The sequence below is a fragment of the Akebia trifoliata genome, chromosome 14, assembly GCF_017979445.1.
Source record: "Akebia trifoliata isolate Shusen 1 chromosome 14, ASM1797944v1, whole genome shotgun sequence".
Lineage (NCBI taxonomy): Eukaryota > Viridiplantae > Streptophyta > Magnoliopsida > Ranunculales > Lardizabalaceae > Akebia > Akebia trifoliata.
In genome coordinates this window covers 3,555,555-3,578,491 of record NC_141388.1, presented here as the reverse complement: position 1 = coordinate 3,578,491, position 22,937 = coordinate 3,555,555, and the positions used below count along the sequence as shown (strand labels likewise).

The following is a 22,937-nucleotide window of genomic DNA, read 5'->3' as shown; positions in this document are numbered from 1 at the left end:
AGAGTACCAGTTTAGTCGTTTAAAATGCAAAAGAAGACATTTCAGACCATAAAAATTCTTCAGAGGCTGGAAACCAAACTTAAGAAGCAAAGATCTAGGTTTTCACAAAATGTTAAATTTGGCTCTGATTTCTACATATCCCTCCAGAAAAGGGAAACTTCTCCACCGAGTGCTGCAACTAAATATGGAAAGGAGAATTTAATCAAAGCCAAGAACTACCACTTCTTCGAAGAAATCGGAAGTATGAACCCACAACTTATGAACACTATTTGCATCTGAACAATGTGAAGAATAATGTGCCTGAAAATTCTGAAACTTCTACCGGAATTTCAGTAGAGAGTATAATGTCACCTGTGCACGATATCCATGAGAACAAGCAGACCTAGCTCATGAGCTTTGTCTATCAAAGACTTGAGATCATCAGGAGTTCCACAACGGCTGCTAGGTGCAAAAAAATTGGTGACATGGTACCTACAACACAGAAGAAGAAAAAAAACAGTACTGTTCCAGTGAGCATACACCAAAAATTAATTAGTAGTGCCTAGCAATAAACCTAAAGGGAAGTAAAACCAGTGCCAACTGCAGAAACAAAAATTTAAAATGGTGGATGAGGAAGCAGTGAGCACACACCGCATATTAAAATGTCCAATCAAAGTTTAAAAATGCCATTCTGTTTCATTGTTCCAGTTTCCTTGAAAAACTGAAACGTTCAAAATGTAGCAAAACATTTTTAACATTTGGATTAATAAAAATTAGGTTGAGTTTGTATTAAAAATTGTTTAAAACCTTACAAATGATGCATCACAATCTTTTAATATCAATAACCATTGAAAATTTTTAGAGGGAGTCTCCACTGAATGATTCTTGCAACACACATCAAAACACTGCGATACATTCGAAATTCTAAGAAAGATATTTTTTGGTATGTTTCACGAAACATTTGAAATTTTAAATTGAACATATAGATCTGTTTTTGTTTTTTGTTTTTTTTTTTTAATCTGAAAAGTTATGTAAAACAGTAAAAACAAAAAAAATCTTTATGTACCATATGTTCCGCAATGTTTTAAGAAACATTGCAATACATTTGAATTTTAAGTAGTATATTTCACAAAATATGCCAAAAACACCTGAAATTTCAAACATATAGCAATGTTTCGATCCATATGTCAAAAATCATGAATGTTTCAGCCGAAAAATTCCGAAATGAAAAGGAACTTTGAAACCATAGTCCAATCAACCATTTCTTTGTTTCTCTATCATTAATTTTATATTCCCCAGTGTCTTAAAGAAAGAATACCCAAAGCTAGCATAATATGAATGCTCTTGAATAGCCATAAGTTGAACAGCATTATATCCAAGCCTTTTAATGCGTGGAAGTACATCATCTCTAAAGTTGGTGTATGAGTTGATTTTTGGCTCCTGCATCTCAAAGTCAACAATGTTGTGAGGCTAAGATAAAGATATCAAAACAATATGTAAATAGGCAAAAAATTATGCGTGGAAAGGTCATTGTCTACATTTGTCCTACTTCCTACATACAAGAATTACTTATTGTAAATAGTTGTATGCAAGCAGTAGTTGTGATATTCAGAAAGTCACAAGCCACAAAGTTTAATATCCAAAAGAGAACAAGGAGATAAAAGAGGGTTTTCCTAAGTCATGAGAAAAATTGTATAAATGAAAAAGAAATTCAAAAGAAAGATTAATAAAGGTTTGGTATCAGAATTATGTACAGAGTTGAAGAACAACTTCCTGAGAGTACAATAATTTAATTGAAAGTTTTTCCACTAAGTTCCATACTCAGATATGAAATCCCTTGCAATCTAGTAAGAAACAGCCTGGTAAATCTCCTAGCATAACAATAATCTGGAGTACTTGTAACTTGGAATAGTGCTCAATAGAGTATATCTCCATTCTCCCAAAAAAGAAAATAAAGAAAATCAACAAAGAGGACAGCAACAACCTTGATAATAAAAAAAACCCTATATCAAGCTTCTTCCCAGCACAATGTAGCTCACTATGGAAATTAAGGTAACAAATGGATGTGGACATTGGGATCGTTACACTTTCTCATTGTGGAACTCCCTTGTTGATGAGTTTGATGTCCCAACTTAACTTCTACTTGTTTTTACCTTCTCCACTCTTGTTCGTTCACCCAAACTAAATATTTTGATATACCCCACCACCGCATGTCTTTTAATCCATCATAATAAAGGCATACAAGAAAAATCGGCCCCGAGGATGCTACCCATCCAGAAACAGAAAGAACTTCCCAGATATTTGCTAGATCAACCTTCCATAGGTTTTATGTACCACCTTTTTGTGTGTGTGTGGTGGGGGTGTGTGTGTGTGTGTGTGGGGGGGGGGGGGGGGGGGGGGGGGGGGGGGTTAAGCTCCTCACTCAAGGCACCCCACCAAACAATTTTTCCTAGATTTTTTTCCTTTCACCTACAGCATCCACATTTACTTCCACAAACGTCAATTCCCTTTTGCCTCTGATCCACACTATCTCCCATAAGGTGACCCTTTGAAACTCAGCTACAATTTTGTAGGATGAAGTCTGACATCTCCTCTCTCCAATCTCGCATCATCACAGAAATCCCCTCAATGTTCCAGTAGCTTTTCAACTCACTCCACAATCAATAGAAAACCAAAAAAATATGTGAAGCATAGAGGGAAGGGGGACTAAGTCTTCCAAAAATATAGCCAACTTTCTTTTTTCATTGGAAAATCAATTATATTGACAAGAGAAAACTATAAAGAGGATACAAACACACTCTACTGAAAATCCCTAAAGAGAAAACTATGAAAAAGATACAAACACACCCTACTGAAAATCCCTAAAGAAACACAGATAGCCATAGTACCTTCACTACATAATGCATTGCCAACCCCCCAGACTTTTATATTGGAATGCCTATCATTTGATCCCTTTGCATGCTTTGTTGTAGCTTTCTATAGAACCACAAACTCTCAAAGGAACGTGAGCAAGTAACTCCCTCAGGGGTGCTGCACTTAGCACCTCTCCAAAAGACTTGCTATTTGTTTACAAAAAAAATATATCTTTTATTTTTATTTTTTCTGGACTCTTTCTCTTCTCCCTTTTAGCTGTGCTCTTTTTTCTCAGTACTACCATGGTGTTATTAACCAACCAACTACTCCTAAAGACCGACCTGTTGGAAAGGGAGAGAACTATGAATATAAGAGGGTCAAGAGGCTTAACTAGGGTATGACATACCCAAGAGAGGAGGAAAATATACACTCAACACTCCCTCTCACCCATAAGGGTGGAAAGAATCGAACTTGTGACCTATATGAACCTAGCACTCTGACACCATGTTAACCAACCAACTACTCCAAAAGACCAATCTGTTGGAAAGGGGGAGAACTATGAAAATAAGAGAGTCAATGGGCTTAACTGGGGTATGACACACCTGAGTGTAGAGGAAAATATACACTCAACGCATGGCACTTGTCATCCACCCTACCACTGTTCACAGTTTCATTCCATATCAGAATGTTTTTGTGGAAAACTCCGGTTTCAGCCTAGAATGGAACAAAATATGTTGTTGCTAGAAAATAGCACTATTTTTTGTTTTGGATTTTCCAAATCATTCCCGCAAGAGATCCAGACCGGTTTCTTCTAATCCTTCGATAAAAAGATTCATTCTCTTCGTAAAAAATAGTAGGTAGAACCAATATTAACGTCAAAGCATTCAATGTTTCAGGAATGTTTCTGATTGTTTCGAAACGTCAGGGAATGTTACAGTCAAAACCGTTTTGGATTTTATCCTGACCGAAACATTGTCTCAAAATGAGATTTTAAATCTTGCACCCTACCACCAATCTTCACTATGTTTTAAAGATAGGCCAGATTTGCCTGATCCTAATTGTCTCTGTAGATGAAGAACGCAGCGAAGGTTTGATCAGTTTCTTATGTGAACTCTTGAAAGCTTTGGTTAAACACTCGTCGAAAGAGAAAAAAAAAAAAAAAAGACAAGTCAAGAAAAGGAGATTGTTGTAAAGGACGGCAAATCATAGAATGCAGGTTAACAACCAGAAATCTGTAACTTTCCTCTTTTCTTCAATATGTTTGTGCATACTTTTTGCACTCACCCAGCTAAGGATTGTTTGACTGAGACTTTACAGAGTTAGGGTATTCTGCATGTGTAGTCATCATAACCATTTACGTTCTAAGATCTGGGGTTTTAGTGGAGATAAGATCTGGATTATCCTGAGACAGAAATGCAACAATAATGAGTACAGGTTTAGAAGAAAGTTGCAGTTCTGCTTATTTAATTATGTACTTGTGTAGCAGCAGTAGAGGGGGTGGTAGCTACAGTACCCAAATTTGGTGATGCTCACTAGCATTTCTCTTTTTTCAAGAGAAAGAAAAAAATTACAATGCAAAAAAAACATAAAAGAGCCACAACTGTAATCGATGTCAAGGAACCATTTAACTAAATAGTAAAACTATGGGAGCTATTTGACCACTAATATGGGTCTAGAGTCCATTTGAATTTGAAAGTACAGAGGAAACAAAAAGGGTCGAATAGCAATTCATTTGAGAAGAAATGAGAAGAGAGGAATACACACCGTACTACTCATTCCGACATGTGCCTCATAAATCCTAAGTGATTTTGGTCTTTTTGGCTGAGGATGTTCAAATACATATTTTTCCTGTAAAAATGTGAAGACACCCTCATTAGCAAAAGTTAGCTAATTTATAGAATAAAATAGTTTCACATTCCAAGAACTAGATGAACTTTTCATATAGTAAGCCAGCCAGGCATAATAGACTTGCAAAAGCATACCTCTTCTGGAGGATCATAGTATATGCCATTGTATGGAATTTCACCAGGGGCTTGTACAGAAAACTTTATCCAAGCAGGAATTGAATCTTTAATGCCAGATCGAGTATCCATGCGGATCTATGATTTCATGATTAAGCTAGGGTCAGCGTTGAAATACCACAATAGCAACAGCTCAATGAATCATGTCTTGAACATGGACCAAAAGGTAGTAAAACAAAGCCTAAAAATCTATTAACATACTAAAGTTGGAAATTTAAAAATAAAAATGTACTTGCTGACTATAATTGCAGTCCTTTTTTTCTTCTGTTCATTTTTTTTTTTTGATAGGTTTAAGTATGAAACTGGGTTTTGGTGCCCGATCTGTGAGACTACCACACACAGACTGACTTACAGAGGTGGCACCTTCAAAGATTTGCAAAGTGTTGTCATCTGAGAAGGAAGTGATATGGGAGATCATAACAACTGTGCTTTTTAAATTGTTCAAGGCCGAGATTTGCACTTTTCACTTGCCCTTAATATGTTGTCCACCTCAAAGGGCAGAATCATGCTAAAATTTTAGCAGTATTTTTCCAGAGAAGTTTTAACCTCTTTCAGTAACAGAAGACACGGCTCTGAATAAAGTGGAATGGAGGAACAAGATTCATTGAGCCTTGCTCCAAATCCAGGATAAGGCTTTGATGATGAAAGGAATTTTGTCATTTAGCTCCTATTTGGCTTCATTCACATAGCACTTAAGGCCATGCCTGTTACAACTGTAACTTATCGTAAATCAGCGTAAAATTAAATTTCATTTTGGGGTGCTTGGCAGCTCCATCAAAACTCTCCATAGGATTTCATCAAGTGCTTGGTTTCCCTCCTTCAACAGAAAATCGTGCCCCGCCATTTCCCTTCAGAAATTATGCAAAAACTCAGCCATGTGAATAACTTTGCAAATTTTCTGCAATTTGCAGGCGTACCAAGCAGGACCCAATGACAAAATTTCTCTGGAAGATGTCAAACTACTATAGAAAAAATCAACTTCCCAAATTTTTTACAATCTCTTTATATAAAATTACAAAATTTAAGTGGAATGCTCCTTTTATTTTGATTCTGGGGAGCTCAAAACATCTCATTTCCAATATCAACCAACCCCAAAACCAATTTTCATATTATAACTCGTCCAAAACTAGTCCTTTTTAGTTTTGAAAGCTAACTTTTCTTTTTTGATAAGTCCTCATTGCTAGATTATGTGAGATTGATGCTAAAACTTGCAGTTTCCTTAGGAATGTTATCATCCTTAATATACAATATTTGTGGATTATAATCTAAGTATCGTATTTTATATAGGACTTCTACAATTACGAAGATTTCTTACACAAAGATTAGTTACCATATAGAATTGATATATTTTTTAGGAAAATTACTAAAAGAGAGCCAAATTTCTAGTTAATTTTTTTATATTACAAAAAACGACTTAAACCTCTGGATTGTCCAGCGTTTTAGTAACTTGCTGGATAGTCCAGCGTTTTATGTTGTATTATGAATTTGAATGAATAAAATGCCAAAGGCCTTAATAGATAGAGGTCAGTTTCGGTGTTTTATTTAAAATACAACATAAAACACTGGACTGTCCAACAAGTTACTAAAATGTTGGACAGTCCAACATTTTAATTTGGTTTTAGTGAATTTTAAAAAGTTAGTATTCTTTATAATTAATGAGAAATTTGACCCTTTTTTGGTAAAAAAAATTTCAAAACAGAACAAATGAAAATTCACGATGAGGTAAGAAAATATCCAATAGTGAAACTAGAAATAAATTTATAAAGTGGTGGAAGTATCCATGCAGTATCCAGTACAAGTGTCATTCTTATATCGTGTAAATAATGGTACACTGAGTCATGCTGAAGTATCTGCATGACTGTATCATATAACATACACAATAAGATTTACTAGGATAATCTTCACAAGTAGAATTTTGAATGAGTCTATACCAAAAAGATATGGAAAAGACATGAACAAATTATTGTAAGAAAAAAAGTGATGGTGGATATTGGATTTCAAACAGAATTATCAAGTACCGAAGCCATATTTAATGCACATCTAGGTAAAGTGTTACCTTCACTTGAGAGCCATGGGGAATTGGTGGTGAACCATCTGCATTGTTTGGCAGAAAGATCTCCCAAACACCAAACTCATCCTGTACTCAGATAATCAGTGAGAATCAAGTCATTCAAAAAGGATATAGAGAATACTTGTAAAATAAACAAAACTGAAACATTCATGTGAATGGTTGAACTCCATAATGTCAAGCGGATACTAAAACAAGATTATTGAACTGAAAATAAGAAATATATCTTCAAATTTCCCACTGTACAACCAAACATATCGTAACACAAACAAAATCACATTCGAAATCAAATCACCAACTTGAAAAGTAAAACTTCAATATCTTCTTTAACAAGGAAAATACCATGCAATGTGTATCAGATACAATATGGGATCAAAACAAATATGTTTTAGGGGTGGGTTATTTGTACACAACTTTTTGCACAGGTCTATGGGACCCACAAGGCGACGAGTTTAGGGATGATCTTTGGTGAAGAACATTCTCACCAAAAGTCAGCTAATTTAGAAACTTTTAACCCTATCAAGAGTAGATTAGAAGTTGAAACAATCTGGATGTCCATTTCACAAAATACTTTGAGCAGCAGTTGTTAGGTGGGAAGTATAACCATGCTTTTGCTATATCTAGCTAAAATAATGGAGACAATTCATGATATAGTATTAAAAGTATTCAAGACCCACAAAGAAAAGGCATCTGACATAAATCAAGGCTAAAATGTCATGGACTTGTAAGGTAAAAATAGAACACTGGGAGTAGAAAGGTGAACAAATTATTATTTATCAGGAACTTTCTATCTAATTGAAGACTCAAATTTCACATGTTGAGAAGAAAAAAGAGTTGATGTCCCCTATATGAATTGAAGACTTATAGGAAGTTCAATTATCCTATCAAACATTGCTTTTGGGCTTAAAGTTGTAACTCTATTCACATGTAATTCTTGAAAAAAATCATATTAAGTGTCACTAAGTCATCTTGAGACACATCAAAGGGGCAGTAAAGAAACCATTCTTGCTCTTGAAGTCTAGTATAGTTTCAGATTCATGAACTTATTGGGCAGATAATGATCATGGTACTTATCCAAAAAAATAATAATAATGATCATGGTTAAAATTCCATCCGTTTCAAAATATCTCAGCTTTCTCGGTCTTTGGTATGACCAGGATGACATTAAAGATTTCTCAGGTAACATTTTGATAACAAAAAATTACACTTTTTTAGCTGATTGAGACATATATCAAGATAGAACCATGCTAATGGTCGCAAGCCTAACAGTGCCATTATCTTGTCTTTATGGGAAAGATCAATTAATCAGAAGGGCACAGAGAAAGACAAATGATGTATTCAGACCATCGAAAAAATGTGAGCATATTCTTAAAGGAAAATAAAGAAACAACATAGTACGACCAGCACGGTGCAAAGAGAATGCAACAAAAGTTGAATGATAAGAGTTTAATCTTAGCAAAGTTATCAACTTCTGCAGCTTGAAAATATATAAAACTGAAAAAATGCACATACCCGGATCATAACATCGGCATTGGGATTCCAATTGTTAAAATCTCCTATAAGTGCTGCTGACTGAAAAATGGAGTAAAGAATCATTATCTCAGAACTGATAAGCAAATGACATACTATGGTATTCTACATCCAACACATCTCGCATTACATCCTATAAGAAGATTTCACAGCATAAACTAATGCTTTGAAAGAGTATGGCAAAAGGCAAACTCTTGTGTACAGTGAGTGGCTAGGAAGCAAGATGTCTTCATGCAAATGAGCATCTGGGTAGAACTATTTAGAATATTCCTAATAAACCTCCACATGGTGCCAGCAAACAGAACATATGAACAGAAACCCAGACTTTTTATGCTCATCCAATGCTGTAACCCAATGTACTGAACAAGTTAAGTGAGCCCACGCAGTAAAAGAGTATGACAAATAGAATGTCACAGATCGCAGAGCATATCAGGTGGCATGAATACAATACAGGAATCTCCATTGGATTCAATGATGACACACATTTTGTATTAGTTAAAAATTCAGTAGAAATATAGACTTCATAGAGAGAAAACGTCGAAATAAACAGTGTGGGTTCTTGTAAGGTTTATATATGTACAAGCGACAACGTTAGTAGGGCACAAGTGACAACAGTAGGAATCAAGGTAATGATACTTGAAATTTTTTATAATTACCTCATATGAGACATTTATTCCCAGATGAGAATAAAAAATGAAAGGAGATTAAGTGATGAATTCTATACTGAAGAAAGCTAACAGTACTAATAAAGCATCCCTTAAATATTATGAGAAACCAAACCTTAGCTCCAGGTGCCCACTCCCTATAAGTTACACCCATGGCACTGAAAAATCAATTGAGATGGAAATAAGAAACTGCATTATTTTACATGCCATGAACAGTTCAGACAAATTTGAAGATTGATTAAGGAAAAAAAAACAGAAAATTGGATGTTATACTTTATAGTGGTTGCCAACATAATGTACTTGTTAATATAACGAAGTTCAAAAAAAGAAAAGATAAAGACAAAGACAAAGAAAGTAATTGCACAAGGACAAAAAAGGATAATGTCAAAATTGGCTGACACTTATTTGCATCAAGTGTAGTAAGTCACTTAACAAAGAAATATCAAATTTTTCGTTCAATCCACAATTATTTTAAGCCCACGCAAAGTTGTATTTATTCAACATTACCAATCGTGTCTTCTTTATAAGCAGTTAACTGTATTAATAATAAAGAATATTAGGGAACAGAGTTCCATGCACAAAAAATTCTACTCCACTGGGAACCCATAATTTCATTTGAAGCAATAAAACTGAAGAATGGTAATTTTTTAACAAAACTAGGATGGATTAAGTTGGGATTATAAAGGGAGACCACTGTCCCAGACAATGAATTTGTACAGCATTCAATCACAGAAATAAATGTAATAGAAAAGCTTTCCCATTTAGATAAATTAAAAATAACTAGAAAACCTGATTGCAGACATCAATGACATAAATATATTTTAGCCTTACAATGTTATTCAAAGTGAAAGGCTCCCAGTGATAATGGAGAACAGATTAAGCTGGGAGTATTTCACCTAAAAAATGCCCGAACCATACAAATCTGAAGTCCATATAAAATTCTTTAGAGAACTCACAATAGTTAGAAATTCACTCGAACACACAAATAAACCTAAAAGTTCCCATCTATAAGTCCCTTATGCATATTACTTCCTATATTTTCCCTGCTTTTAAACACCAAACAAAATTGGTATTTCTAAGAATAATTTTTTTCTTCTAGATTTTTCAAATGCGCATAAATTCCAGTCCATAAGTAAGTTTGAAGGGAAAAAAAAGGATTGATTGAAAATATCTTCTTCTTTCGAATGCTTTTCATTACGAACTTTTTTTTTCTAGTTATAAGTGATTTTTGTTTAAGCTTATAATTCCTTTATTACCCTCTAAAAGTATATTTTATGGCCGACAATTAGTTACAAAAAGTAATATAGCTATTTCCAATGCCCATTTAAAAATGTAATTTGTGAATATTTCTTTTACTACTTGTGTGTAAAACTACATGATCCCAACAATGCAAACTCAAAATGCAACGGCCGGGATTTATCCTCGGGATAAATACCCTGGAGGTATGTCTTATAGAGATAAGCACTAATACCAATTGATATGATATTTTAAACCATGGATATATGGCAGCTTACTTGTACAAGACTTTTACACGTGTCTGCAGAACCGACAAAGAAATGAATGTAGGCCTGTCTTTTCGTGAAGATGATTTCCTCATCATGGAGATCATCCTCACCAAAAAATTGGTCAATTCTGAAATTGTAATGCTATCAAAACTGGATTAGAAGCTGAAACCATCTGAATCTTCCATTTCAGTAAAAACGTTGAACCAACAGTTGGAAGGGTTAGAAAGTTTCAGGATGAGCTGATTTTTGTCAGGATGATCTCCATGGTGAGCGGATCATCCTCACCAAAATCAGCTTTCAGATAGCTAGAAAGTCTTACATAAACATATATTTAGATATACAGATGAAAAGGACAACTAACATTCAGGAAGAAGATTGTATAATTCAAACATAAGGCTGGGAAACCAACCTGCTCAGAAAGGGGAAGTGTAATACCTGCGATTGAAGCCAAGCTTTTCATAGCCACAAGAAAACTCATCCAAACCACCTTCATACTTATCAATTGACTCCCGCATTTTCTTGTATTGTGCAAAACTGTAAACAAACGACAATAATCACTTCAAATGTAACTTTTTAACATACCTTGTATATAAAACTTAACAAAAGCAAACAGAGTGTCAAAAGAAAATAATAAAAACGCTATATAACTAAATCAAAGGTGGCTTGTCAAAGTGACTCATCATTAGAGGCATGTTAGCATCCTCCTGTAGTGCGTCATCCTGAGGTACAGATTGCACATGGTCCTAAAGATCTCAAGGCCACACAACTGCCTGTACCCTGGGATGGCATTGCTAGAGGGGATACTATCCATCTTTCCTTTTTTTTTTTTTTATAGGTAAAGAGGATACTATCCATCTCCTATTCAATATTTTACTTGAACCAGAACAGTAAAACAAGAAAGGCTAAGCTGTGTGGACATACAGTACCACATAATGAGAAGTTTCGCATATTGATCCCCATGATTCATAATTTTGAGAATAACCAAAGAAAAATAACCCTAAACAGTTGAAAAATGAAAAGGAATAACCACAAAAAATTTGAGTCAAGGTGCATAAAATAAATATCAAACACAGTGAGAAGATCCACGTACAAAGGATTGGAAACAATACTGTGCTAGCAAAGATATCATGGCAACTCAAACATTTGACAAATGAGAGAAAGATGGAGTATCTTACCGATAATCAAGATGTTCTCGATGATTTTTCAAAAGTGGATCTATTTCATATATTCTCCGTCCAGTGCCAGGCGGAGGAATAGAGATTTGTTTAGTCACAAACTTCTCCCCACTTTCCATGGCTTGTAAAGGAACAGAAGCTTCTGCATCCTTTAACGCACCAACGTCACCCACAAGCTGTGATGGAACAGAAACTTCTTCACCCTCAACCTTGTCCTCGCCACTGATAACCACAGAGGAAACATCATTTTGCTCATCCTCAGCCTTAACATCATCTTCCATGGGTAGACCAGCTACTTCTTCAAATACCTGCAAAAATAAACAGATGAATCAAGTTTCCCAAATATGGACCACTACAATCTAATAGAAGGATATAATCGTTCAGTGCTTTTTGGTCACAAATAAGTAAGAATGTGTGTGCATGTTGTGTAATGGGGAAGGGCTGCAAGCAGTATAATGGTAAAAATGTCGTTTTAGACGGTTACAATTCATTATTAAGGTTGCCATTACATCCGAAGGTACTGTACACAAAAGAAATGAAAGAGAAAACTATTGAGTATGATCTAGTGGAAGGTGTGAATCAATAGATTCGATAGGTTGTGTTCAATGGTACACTCTAAATCGATTTGAATCAATATATTCAATTGATAAACAAGCAATAGCTTCAAAGAAAATATAGCATAAAGCTAAAAAGTAATTAAAAGAGAAAAGGTAATTGAATTGATTGATTGATTATTATTAATTTTCGGATTTGGCGCTCCTTATAAAGATAACTCCATCATAACAATTTAGAATCCTACTAAAATACTAAAAATTAACATTCCTAACATATCTGTAACATAATACTAACTTTCTAATCCTATTAGAACTCAAATTTGATACTTCTAAACACTTCTAATTATAGCCTAAGTAATAAAAACAAATTAGAAAATAACAAGGAATTGTACTCCTAACATAACTATGAAATAGAAATCCTACTAGAACTAGAAATAGAAATAAAACCTAATCGATTAGAAAACTGCTTAGAGTTGTAAATGTTCTGCATCAAGGTAGCAATAAACATGTTAATTCATGCACGTATAGCATTCAATAAGATCTACAACAAAATAAAGACCTACTTAATAAATCAAAAGGTAAATTGGGGTGGCTTTTCTATAAATCAACAGAAATTTTATTAAAAAATTGGAGGTTGAGAAGACCTACAAAAATAGCAAAAAGATACAATCAAGACCTTCCCGACTCGAAACAAAATGAATCCCATCTAAACAACAAATCCTCAAAGAACATCCCATTAAAATCTGAGATCGCTTTACACAAAAAAAATAAAAAATTGAAAAAAAAGGCCCATAAAGGAATAATAACCTCCTAAATGGAATGATCCTTCCCCTCGAAAAACCGCCTATTTCTTTCCTTCCAAATAACCCAGCAAACAACAAAATGGATCAGCTTCCACAGAATCTGTTCCCTAGAAGAAAATGCTTTGGCCGGCCAACTTTGGAACACAGAAAGCACCAAGACATGTGCAATAGGCAAAGAAAATAAGAACAAATGACACGAGAAAGGAATAGTGGATTAACAAGTGATTCACAGATTCACTATTAGCTTATCAACAGTGAGGAAGCCTCTAACAATGATATGATCAGTTGTTAGTCAGAATCTTGTCCAAGGCAATGGACTAAATGAAGAAAGTCACTTTAGATGGTACTTTGAAACCCCACATTGCCGAAGCAAAGAACCCTAAGATGGTGGAGATGCTAAGGAGAGAAAAAATGATTTGACAAAGAATTTTCCATTCCAATTGCAAACCAACTCATTGAGGGACAATCAAACTGAATGTCTCAATCATTGAAATTTCTAATGAATCCAAAATCCCATGATACCACCTCCCCCAACAAGAACCATAAAATTTGCATCCAACATTCCATTTTTTTTCCGAAGAATGGAATACAAGTAAGGAAACTGTATCTGACGAGGAGATGCCACACACCAACAGTCCTCCCAAAACCGCATCATGTTTACCCGTCCAACCTTAAAGATGACTCTATAACGAAACTCATCTAAAGTTTTTTTACAATGCCCTTGCACACACCACACCTCTCCCACCCAAAATTGTTCTTTCCATAATTTGCCTTGATTATCCTCTCCTCTAGAGATTCTCCTACTCTAACCCGAACCTCCACCACCACTTACCTAATGATGCTACATTCAGTTGCCTAAATGTCCTAATACTTAAACCCCCGGTCTTTATTGAAAAGCACACATGTTACCACTCTACAAGATGGAAGTTAGGTTTTTCATCCTTGTTATTCCGAAGAGAAGTCCCGAATCAGCTTCTACAAACGCGACTTTACACCCCTTGACCTGGAGAATAATGACAGAAAATGTATTAGGATATTTGCAAGGGTACAATTGATCAGAGTGACCTTCCCCACTTTGGACAGAAACCTAGACTTCCAAGAAGTTATTTGTCACCCTAGACTCCTAGCAAGAATTGTGGATCGAAGACATGACCCACTCTAAAAATCTTGTTCGTTTGAACACTGATTGGTAAGGTAGAGACCGCCTCAAAACACCATAACAAACCACCAAGAAATCAGATATGATTAATAGATGCATCTCGGAATACTAGAGCATCATCTGCTAATTGCAATTATGAGCCCTAGTTCACGTGATCGTATATCTTCTCCAAATCAAGCTTGCAAACAATCCCAGTTTCTTTCTCTCTTGGCCTCGAGTCATGCATTCACTTGCACAAGTCATTTTCAATGTGCATTTTCGCCAAAAAACCATTTTCTCATCTAGCACAATTTTCCTGTCAAGGGCAGGAAATTATTAGTCAAACCAACCCTGTGCGAATGACTTTCTCTTCGAGGACGGAAAATTCTATATTGTATTTTCTCACAATCATAGTCACCCAGTCAGAGTTCAGGTTTAAAACGGCAAGGGAAAACTTCGGAAAAAACAGAGAAAACAGAAAAAAAATACAAGAAATATTTGGGAGAAGAAGGATAAACTATATATATATATTAAAAATTATGAAAAAAAAATGTATTCATAATGTAAAGTATAATATATTTTAAGTGAAAAAAATATAATTGAATATCTATGTATTATCATCAAATCCTACATTAAACAATTAACCAAAGTACAAACAACCAAAAGGCCCTGTAAATTGACCATAGACCTGCAAAAAATGAGTTATTTTTGTTTTTATTTTATTTTATTTTTAAAAAAAAACATATTTAAAAACGTTTTTTTAAAAAAACGAGTTTAAAACGTAAAAGTCATTTTTAAAACATTAAAACGTGTTTTTTTAAGTCAATTTTTTTATTTTTTTAATCGTTATGAGGTACGAAACATGTCTTAAACAAGATTTTTTCAAAAAAAAAAAAACTGAGTTTTTTGTTACCATGCTCACAATTACCCCCACCACAAAAACTAACTCTTATTTGGCATTGTCACATGATCTATCAAACACCAGCATTAAATCTCTCAAGAAATGGAATTCTCCATAAATTGATTTATTTCGAGGAAATGTTTTCTCAAATATCATACAACACCCTAAATGAAGAGAAGAATGCATGATGCAATAAATTCATTGCAAAAACACCTAAAGGGTGAAAGAGCAATGACTAAATGTGAACACAATCAAAGATTATATCATCTCAAGTCTGAATCACCTATGTGAAACTATTGGTTGGATTCAAAATTCAACCCACCCCAAAGTAAATAGATTGCACCATTTGAAGTCCAACAGAAAATAACATGTTTCTGCCGTTAAGTAGCAGTTTGAGACACCAAAGTACTGCCAACCAAGGAAGCACAAGAAGCATGAGGAAGAGAGTGTCATTTTCTAGAAGAGTTTCAAACAATAAGATGGCTCTGATGCGAGATGTCAGATACTAATTGTTCACACAACAATATAAGCACAAAAAATAAATAATAAAAGGAAACATTCCATTTAAAAATAAAAATAAAAATTGCAGCTTAGCTGGTGCAACTCCATGCACAAACCTGGGGTTCTTCTGAAGCAACTTCAGGAGTTTCCAGTGAATCTAAGGAGGATGTAGAACCATCACTTTGGCCACCTGGAATAAGTATTTTCTCGGATGGAGCAACCGTTATAGATGAAGAGTTTGCATCAGAAGGAGACTTTTCAGCAAAAATCTTCCCTACAGAGGAGCAACCAGTAAGTTGACACAATAAGACCAATACATAACATAGAATTGGATGGGCAGTAAATCATTTGCATATAAAATAATGCACCGCTTTCAATGTACAAAAGAAAATACAAATTTGCTTCCAAGAAAAAGGTTCCATTTAAACTCAGACTATCTCATCACGAACTTCAAATCAGTAGCAATTCCATCATCATCACTTAAAGACAAAGTAGGCTAAAATCCCCTCCACCAGAACATCCCGATGCACTATTAACGCCATTTGTTTTATGTTTAGAAGGACGGGAAAAAAGGCCCGACAAGCCCCAAAACAATGATGGTGGAAATTCAAATGCCTAACGCCCCACTTCAAACACTCTCAAAATATAGGAGAAACAAAGCATGATCAATGAATCAAATCTACCTCTTACGAAGAGATTAAACATGGATCTGATGTGTCCTAGCTAATCCTATTTCCAAGTTCGAATTGCATCCTCCAAAATCGATTTACAATGATCTACAAAGTTATCTTGCACGCTTCTTCTAATCAAGCTGTATCACTACTTGAAATGTATAGGATTTTTCAACAGAAATCAAATCTCTGTCTACTATCCACGCCAATAATCACACATAAGAAGCCCTTCAAACACTCTTTCTCAAATCTAACTCATAAATTTATAAGTCAAAAATAACCAAATCAGCTTGAAATTTATAATTCATGAGTTAGATTTGGGAAAAAGAAAAAGGGAAAAACAGTCGAAAAATCGGTTATTTTTAAACAAAACAAATACGGCTAAAAAAAATTAGCATTGGAGAGAGAGTAGTCACATGAACAAAATCGAAGAACAAACAAGTGAACCTCAAATTATTAAAAAAAAAAAAAAAATCTTAGATACTTCAAATTGCAACCAAAACAGAGTGAAAGAGAAACTTCATTGACAAACTTAGTAAGGAAACTAGAAGGAAATAAAGATATAGATAGAATTACGATGTAAGGAGTTCTTCTTCAAGGAGAGAAGGATAGTTGTAGCAGTTCGACCACCATGGAAGCTCGAACGATGTGAATTACAAGCAGACGACACATTAGGGAGACGAATCCCTGAGAGAGTATAAGCCATTTCTAGGGTTTTCAAGGGAAATACAGAGAGAGATAGAGAGGTTTTCTACGTGTGTACCGAAGGTAGCAAGAGAAACGTGACGGTCGATCCGTATTTGGGATTGCTGCTGTTGGAGTTGCTACATGTGCAGAGATGAGTTGCAGTAGAATTGGAGATATATTTGTGGGTGAAAAAAAAATCGCTAACATAAATCTGGGATCCGCTTATCACATGAATCCACGTGTATTAAATGATCCTTAATTTATAAAAGTACCCTTGCATGCTTGACGTGGCACGCACTGAGGTGTCTGTGAGAACAAAACGTTTGTGAGCAAAAAAAAAACCTCTCGTTTACGGGTCCCACAATCTAAAAACAAACTTTCTCTGGATTGCCTTTCCATCCGCAATGATCGATAAGCAGTTGTCGCTCACCTCCACGTGGGCTCACGATCAGAAACGAAAGGCTCCGTTTTCTTTTTTGGAGTGAGTTCGAAAGGCTCACGTTAATTACGGATTTTTAACTGACGGTAGAAAAGATTGCAGACGACGTCATTTAAGTTCTCACTGGCTGACACGATGAGCGGATCTTTCGTAGATTCATAGTATCATATATCAAAATTCGAATATTCCGACTTTACAGGTAGAATACACAATGTTAAGGGAACTATCCAGTGTAGCAATATATACTGAGCTTTAAGACACCTCAATGGTTGAACCGTACGATTATTGATCAAAACCATGTAGCTTTCAAACTAATCGTATTGTAAAATACGTAACTTAGAGACACGTATTCCAAATGTCAGAGTTGCTTGATATGTTGCTGATAAAGAGTTACGAGGGAGTGGGCTCATTCATTTGAAGGTTAGGATTGACAAAGTCATCAATGATGAACGGTATGATTTACGTTTTAATGCGAAACTCTCGACCGTTGAATTGATTGGTGCACATCCATGTGGACCCATCTGTCGTGAACACGATGGCTTTTAATTATTGAGTCGAGACAAAACAATAAGGCCAAAAGAGCATCAAAGTTCTAATAGAAAATGTGACAGGAAGACAATTTCGAAAGAGATTGGTAACTTGAGTCAAAAACTTTTTCAGGGTTAAAGTACACTTTTCAATATTTTTATAATTAATAAAACAAATTGAATCATCTAAATTAGATTGAGAGGATGATTTCATTTTTATTTTTTAACTCAATCTAACAAGGTGACTCAATTGACATGTACCTTGCAAGAATGTATATTTTTTTATTCAGATACACAGCTGCACATCTCTTTAAAATATATGCAATTGTGCATCTCAAGAGAAAAAAATCTATGATTCTTACACCTACCACATCAATGAGTTTTTAAGTCACCTATCACATCACAGATACACAATAAGCACTTTTTATATTATTTATTCTCCATGTTAGATATTAAAAAAAAAAAAAAAAAAAAACTCCTAATTTTAAACATATTAAATTAAAAGACTATCTCTTACTAATTTTTTTATTATATCTTAATTATTGAAGAGTATTTTTAAAGAAAAATTGGTAAACAAAAGAGTATTATTTGGCTTGTGGTTTGGTGTGTACAAGTTTACTAATCACAACTTTTATTACAACACATACTAACTCAGTATTTATTATTGCTCACAAATCCTCTCAAACATTGTCTCGAGATTTGATAGAATCATAAGATAGGTTGGGTCCAAGTGAATACTCACCAGTGATTAGACTCATGAGTTGGCCAATTTTTTGTAAACTCACAATCCATTCAATTGATTTGATTACTTCCAAGCATACCTATTTATTGTCATTTTCTTACAAAATTTTTGTTACTTTACCAAATTTTGTTACCTGAACAAATTTTAGTTTATGAATTAGATTTGCATGACTAAATAAGATTTCAAATTTATTGAAATCTTACTATGAATCGTTAGACTTACATGAATTATCAAATTGGCAATTCAACACTACAATCTTCTAGATTTCATGAAAAAACTCAAATAAAAAATAATAAAATTAAAAAAATATATATATTTTTTGAACTTGATCAAAAGTGTTGAAAATAAATGATTACAACTCTCAAATTTAAAACTAAAATTCAATGGTGAATATATATATATATTTTTCCCGATTTTTTGTTTTTGTTCAAAGGTATTAGAACTTTGTCTTTTATAACCCTGTTATATTCTATGTTTTTGAATGCCATGATTTGATGCAGTTAGAATCCACTCAAAGGTATGTTAAGTAATTTCCATCAATTTAAATTTTATGACGTGGATATCTGCTACAAATCAAACTTGAAAAAATAAGGTCTTGTGAGTAACAAACATCATAAAATATGGTTCGCTTAGAGTTGTCAAAACTTTGACAATGATTTTTATTTATAATAAAAAACACAACAGTTACATCTCTCTACTTTCTTTACGACTCTTCGAATGGGAAAGGAGACATAAAGTACAAAGAAAGGATAATAAAAGAAAACGAAGGGTGGGCATGGGCCACCTTGAAAATATAAGAGAGAGAATCCTGTACTCCAAGAGGTTGGACAGTTACAAACTCTAAGTGCCACATGGCTCACATTTTTGGGATCAGTGTCACATGAATCTGGGGAGACCCGTCTGAGCACTTAAAAGATCGACTATATATATATATATGGAACGGATCAAGGGACATGAAAAAACATATGTAAAAACAATATAACATTAATAAATTTTCAAAATATGATGAGTTAAAAGTTTCAGATTGAGTTGATTTTTTGAGGATGATCTCTATGATGGGAAAATCATCTGAAAAAATAAATAAATAAATCAGTCCAATCTAAAATTTCTAACCCCATTAAAAGTGATTTAGAGTGTGGACCGTTGATTTTTTGCCAATTAAATCACTTTTGATGGATTTAAAAGTTTCAGATTAAGCTGATTTTTTGTGAGGATGATTTTCTCATCATAGTGACCATCCTTGCAAAAAATCAGCTCAATCCAAAACGTTTAACCCATATTTTGAAAAACCATTATTTTTACATATGTTTTTGCATGTCCCATGAACCGCACCATACATATACAGTTATAGATTAGGGATTTTGGGCACTTTTTATCATGGGCTTGATCATAAAGCCCATGCCTATATTTGGTGTTTAACTCCATGGAAAGGTAGATCAAATATTTTTGGGGTCAGTAAGATAACCCCCATAAATACGATATCATAATTATGAGGGTAAATAATAAAGAATAACCCTTTCCTTAAGTAATGAAAGTTAACTTTTCACATAAGAATTTTAAATTTTAATTAGCGAGTTAGATAATTGCCCGATTTTAAATGCCTTGGATTAAGTTCAAATTTATTTATTTATTTTTTATTTTTAAATTGAATCTGAGTTTTTCCATGAAATCTAGAAGTTTGTGGGATTGGATCGATAATGTGGTACTCCCATTATGCTTTATGTTGACCAAACAAAAGTACGACTAAAACCCATAAGTGATGTTACAATCACAAAATCCCATTCAGTTATGGCCTTTATTCATTTTTATTTTATTTTTTATTTTGATAACCAGGTATCCCTATAGGCAACGGATCAAATCTGTGTATGGGGTTTGCCCAATCTATATGGTCTTGTTGTCTAAGGACTAGTCCTGGGGCACGTGCAATACCTGCACATCACACGCACCAAGTAAGTAGGGGTACACCCTCATAGGTGGAATTAATGCTCATACTGGGTATTGAACTCACGACCTACCGGCATTAATCATTTATCGGTCCGAAATTTTCATTGAGCCAACCCCTCAAAGTTTTTTATTCATATTTTTACATGATAATATAACCACTCTTTCTATTTTTATATTCAATTAAAGTTGGGTCTAAAAGAATTTCAACTGAATGAAATCATAATTCAATTCTATTTCCCCGCATCCATGCTAGGAATGAATTTGTTTAATTATTTATTTATTTTATAATAGATGATTCAAGGCCTTACAAACTTTTAAAGCCATTGGATATTTTCTTTGAATTTTTATGTATTATAACATAAAATAAATTAACTCTTTTGGAAGTTTATAATTTGTAAAGAAGATGAATTTAGTAATTTAAAAAATATTAACACATATCTTTGTTAAAATCAATTGTAATCTTGTTGTGATACTTTTAAAGATAATGTGTTTCTTTCTTGAGACAAATTTGCAATAATCTACGAAAGACATCTATATAAGAAAACACAACAATAAGGATCATTTTGCTATAGCTTTATGGGCGATAAATCTCTCATTTAACTATAATTTTTGTGATTCAACTACAATTTTGTAGGGATAAATCTCTTATCCAACTATAATTTTATGTGGTACAACATAGTTATTTTGTTGTCTTTTCTCTCTTATCATTCTCCTTTTTCTTAATAATATCTCTCCAATTTTATTATATTTCCTCTTTTACCCCCTTTTCAATAATACCTTTTTACTTTATAATATTTCCTCTTTTACCGTGTAACTCACTTTATGGTCTTTCCTCATTTTTCTCTTTATTAATAATATCTCTTCAATTTCATTATTTTTTTCTTTTTTACCCCTTAAACTCAAAGAGGATATCCATGTCATAGGCACGAATGAACTCTAGTCTATAAAATAAAAATGTCCTCTCAAGTTATAATGGAGTGGGATCCACACTATCCCACTCCACTTTATTGTCTTTTATATTCAGTCCTTCAACTTTGTTGTTTTTTCTTTCCCCTCTTCCTTATTTTTTAATATTATCCTTCCAATTTTACTATTTTTTTCTTTTTTATCTCATTAGCCTCAAATATTTTTAATAATACTTCTCCAATTTTATTATTTTTTTCGTTTTACCCCGTTAACCCCCATAGAGATTTCGTATATTTCTCATATTTTGTAACAAAAGATAAAAAAAAGAGACTTATTACATGTAAGAACATGAAATTCTACTATCACTTGAGAATAAGAACTAAAAAGTACCTGCAATTCTTGGATGGTTCAATTTTGATTTTAATAGTATTTGTAACCTCTTATTTTATTGAAGGATCCTCGACTATTTTTTTAAAAAATTTTGCAAGTGAGTTTTGATTAAGAAATATATATTGCAACATTATCGATGGAATTGGTAAATTGATTATGACAATCAAAGTCTTTGGTAGGCGATGGTAAGCAAACTTTCTCCCTTCCTATATTTTGAAAAGGGGGGTGAGGACGGTAGAGAGATGGTGTGCCATTTTGTTATTTTGCTTGGTTTGCCATTTTATTACCTTATGATTTTGGTACATAGGGATGTAAAGTAAAAAAAAGGCACAGAGAGACCAGGAGATGGTGATGGACCTTGTCTATGATTGTTCTCCGTTTATGATTTTGATAGAGAGAGTGAAGGGGTACTAGAGTCCGATCCTTTTCTTTCGTTCCATCAAATGTTTGATTTGTATTTTACAACATTTTTCGTTTGTTTCCAAAAATATATTTATTTTTATTTTTATTTTTTCATTTTAAAATAATCGTTTATGTAAAAAAATTATCAAAGAGCCAAGCTACTTGCACCCACTGTTTAGTCTCTTCACGTCCAGTTACTCTTTGCACCCACTACCCCAACCGAGCCATTTTTTGGTTATCTTCCTCTCATTATGTGCATCTACGATGGTTTCAACTGGGATTTTGCAATACATGAAGCAATACCCTATAACTTACGAAGTAAGTTAGAAATGATTATAGAAATCTTATCTCCTGATCTAGGGATTAGGGGTCTTGAACAAAAAAAATTCAAACGAAGTTTTATTTTATAGTTTAGTATTGAAATTAGCAACAAATACTCCGTAGGACTGAATCTACACAAAGGACTTGATAGGTTCTTACAAATGTCCCAATCAGTAGGTACCTATTGATGAAAATTTTCAATAACTTCCTATCAA

At 33.8% G+C, this 22,937-nt stretch overlaps 1 protein-coding gene across 1 annotated transcript in view; it reads right to left on the bottom strand.

Moving 5' to 3' along the window:
* LOC147385570 (1,4-alpha-glucan-branching enzyme 2-2, chloroplastic/amyloplastic-like) overlaps positions 1 to 17,222 on the bottom strand; it is a 30,224-nt gene extending 13,002 nt beyond the window's left edge. The window contains exons 1-11 of the mRNA XM_086423416.1: positions 16,941 to 17,222; positions 15,810 to 15,967; positions 11,797 to 12,104; positions 11,057 to 11,155; positions 9,232 to 9,274; positions 8,434 to 8,493; positions 6,910 to 6,990; positions 4,815 to 4,931; positions 4,597 to 4,680; positions 1,298 to 1,419; positions 352 to 471 (exon numbers count right to left, since the gene is read on the bottom strand). Coding sequence (XP_086279542.1) covers positions 352 to 471; positions 1,298 to 1,419; positions 4,597 to 4,680; positions 4,815 to 4,931; positions 6,910 to 6,990; positions 8,434 to 8,493; positions 9,232 to 9,274; positions 11,057 to 11,155; positions 11,797 to 12,104; positions 15,810 to 15,967; positions 16,941 to 17,070 — 1,322 coding nt within the window. The 5' untranslated portion in view covers positions 17,071 to 17,222. The remainder of the gene's footprint in view (positions 1 to 351; positions 472 to 1,297; positions 1,420 to 4,596; positions 4,681 to 4,814; positions 4,932 to 6,909; positions 6,991 to 8,433; positions 8,494 to 9,231; positions 9,275 to 11,056; positions 11,156 to 11,796; positions 12,105 to 15,809; positions 15,968 to 16,940) is intronic.
* Between the last annotated feature and the right edge of the window lie 5,715 nt (positions 17,223 to 22,937).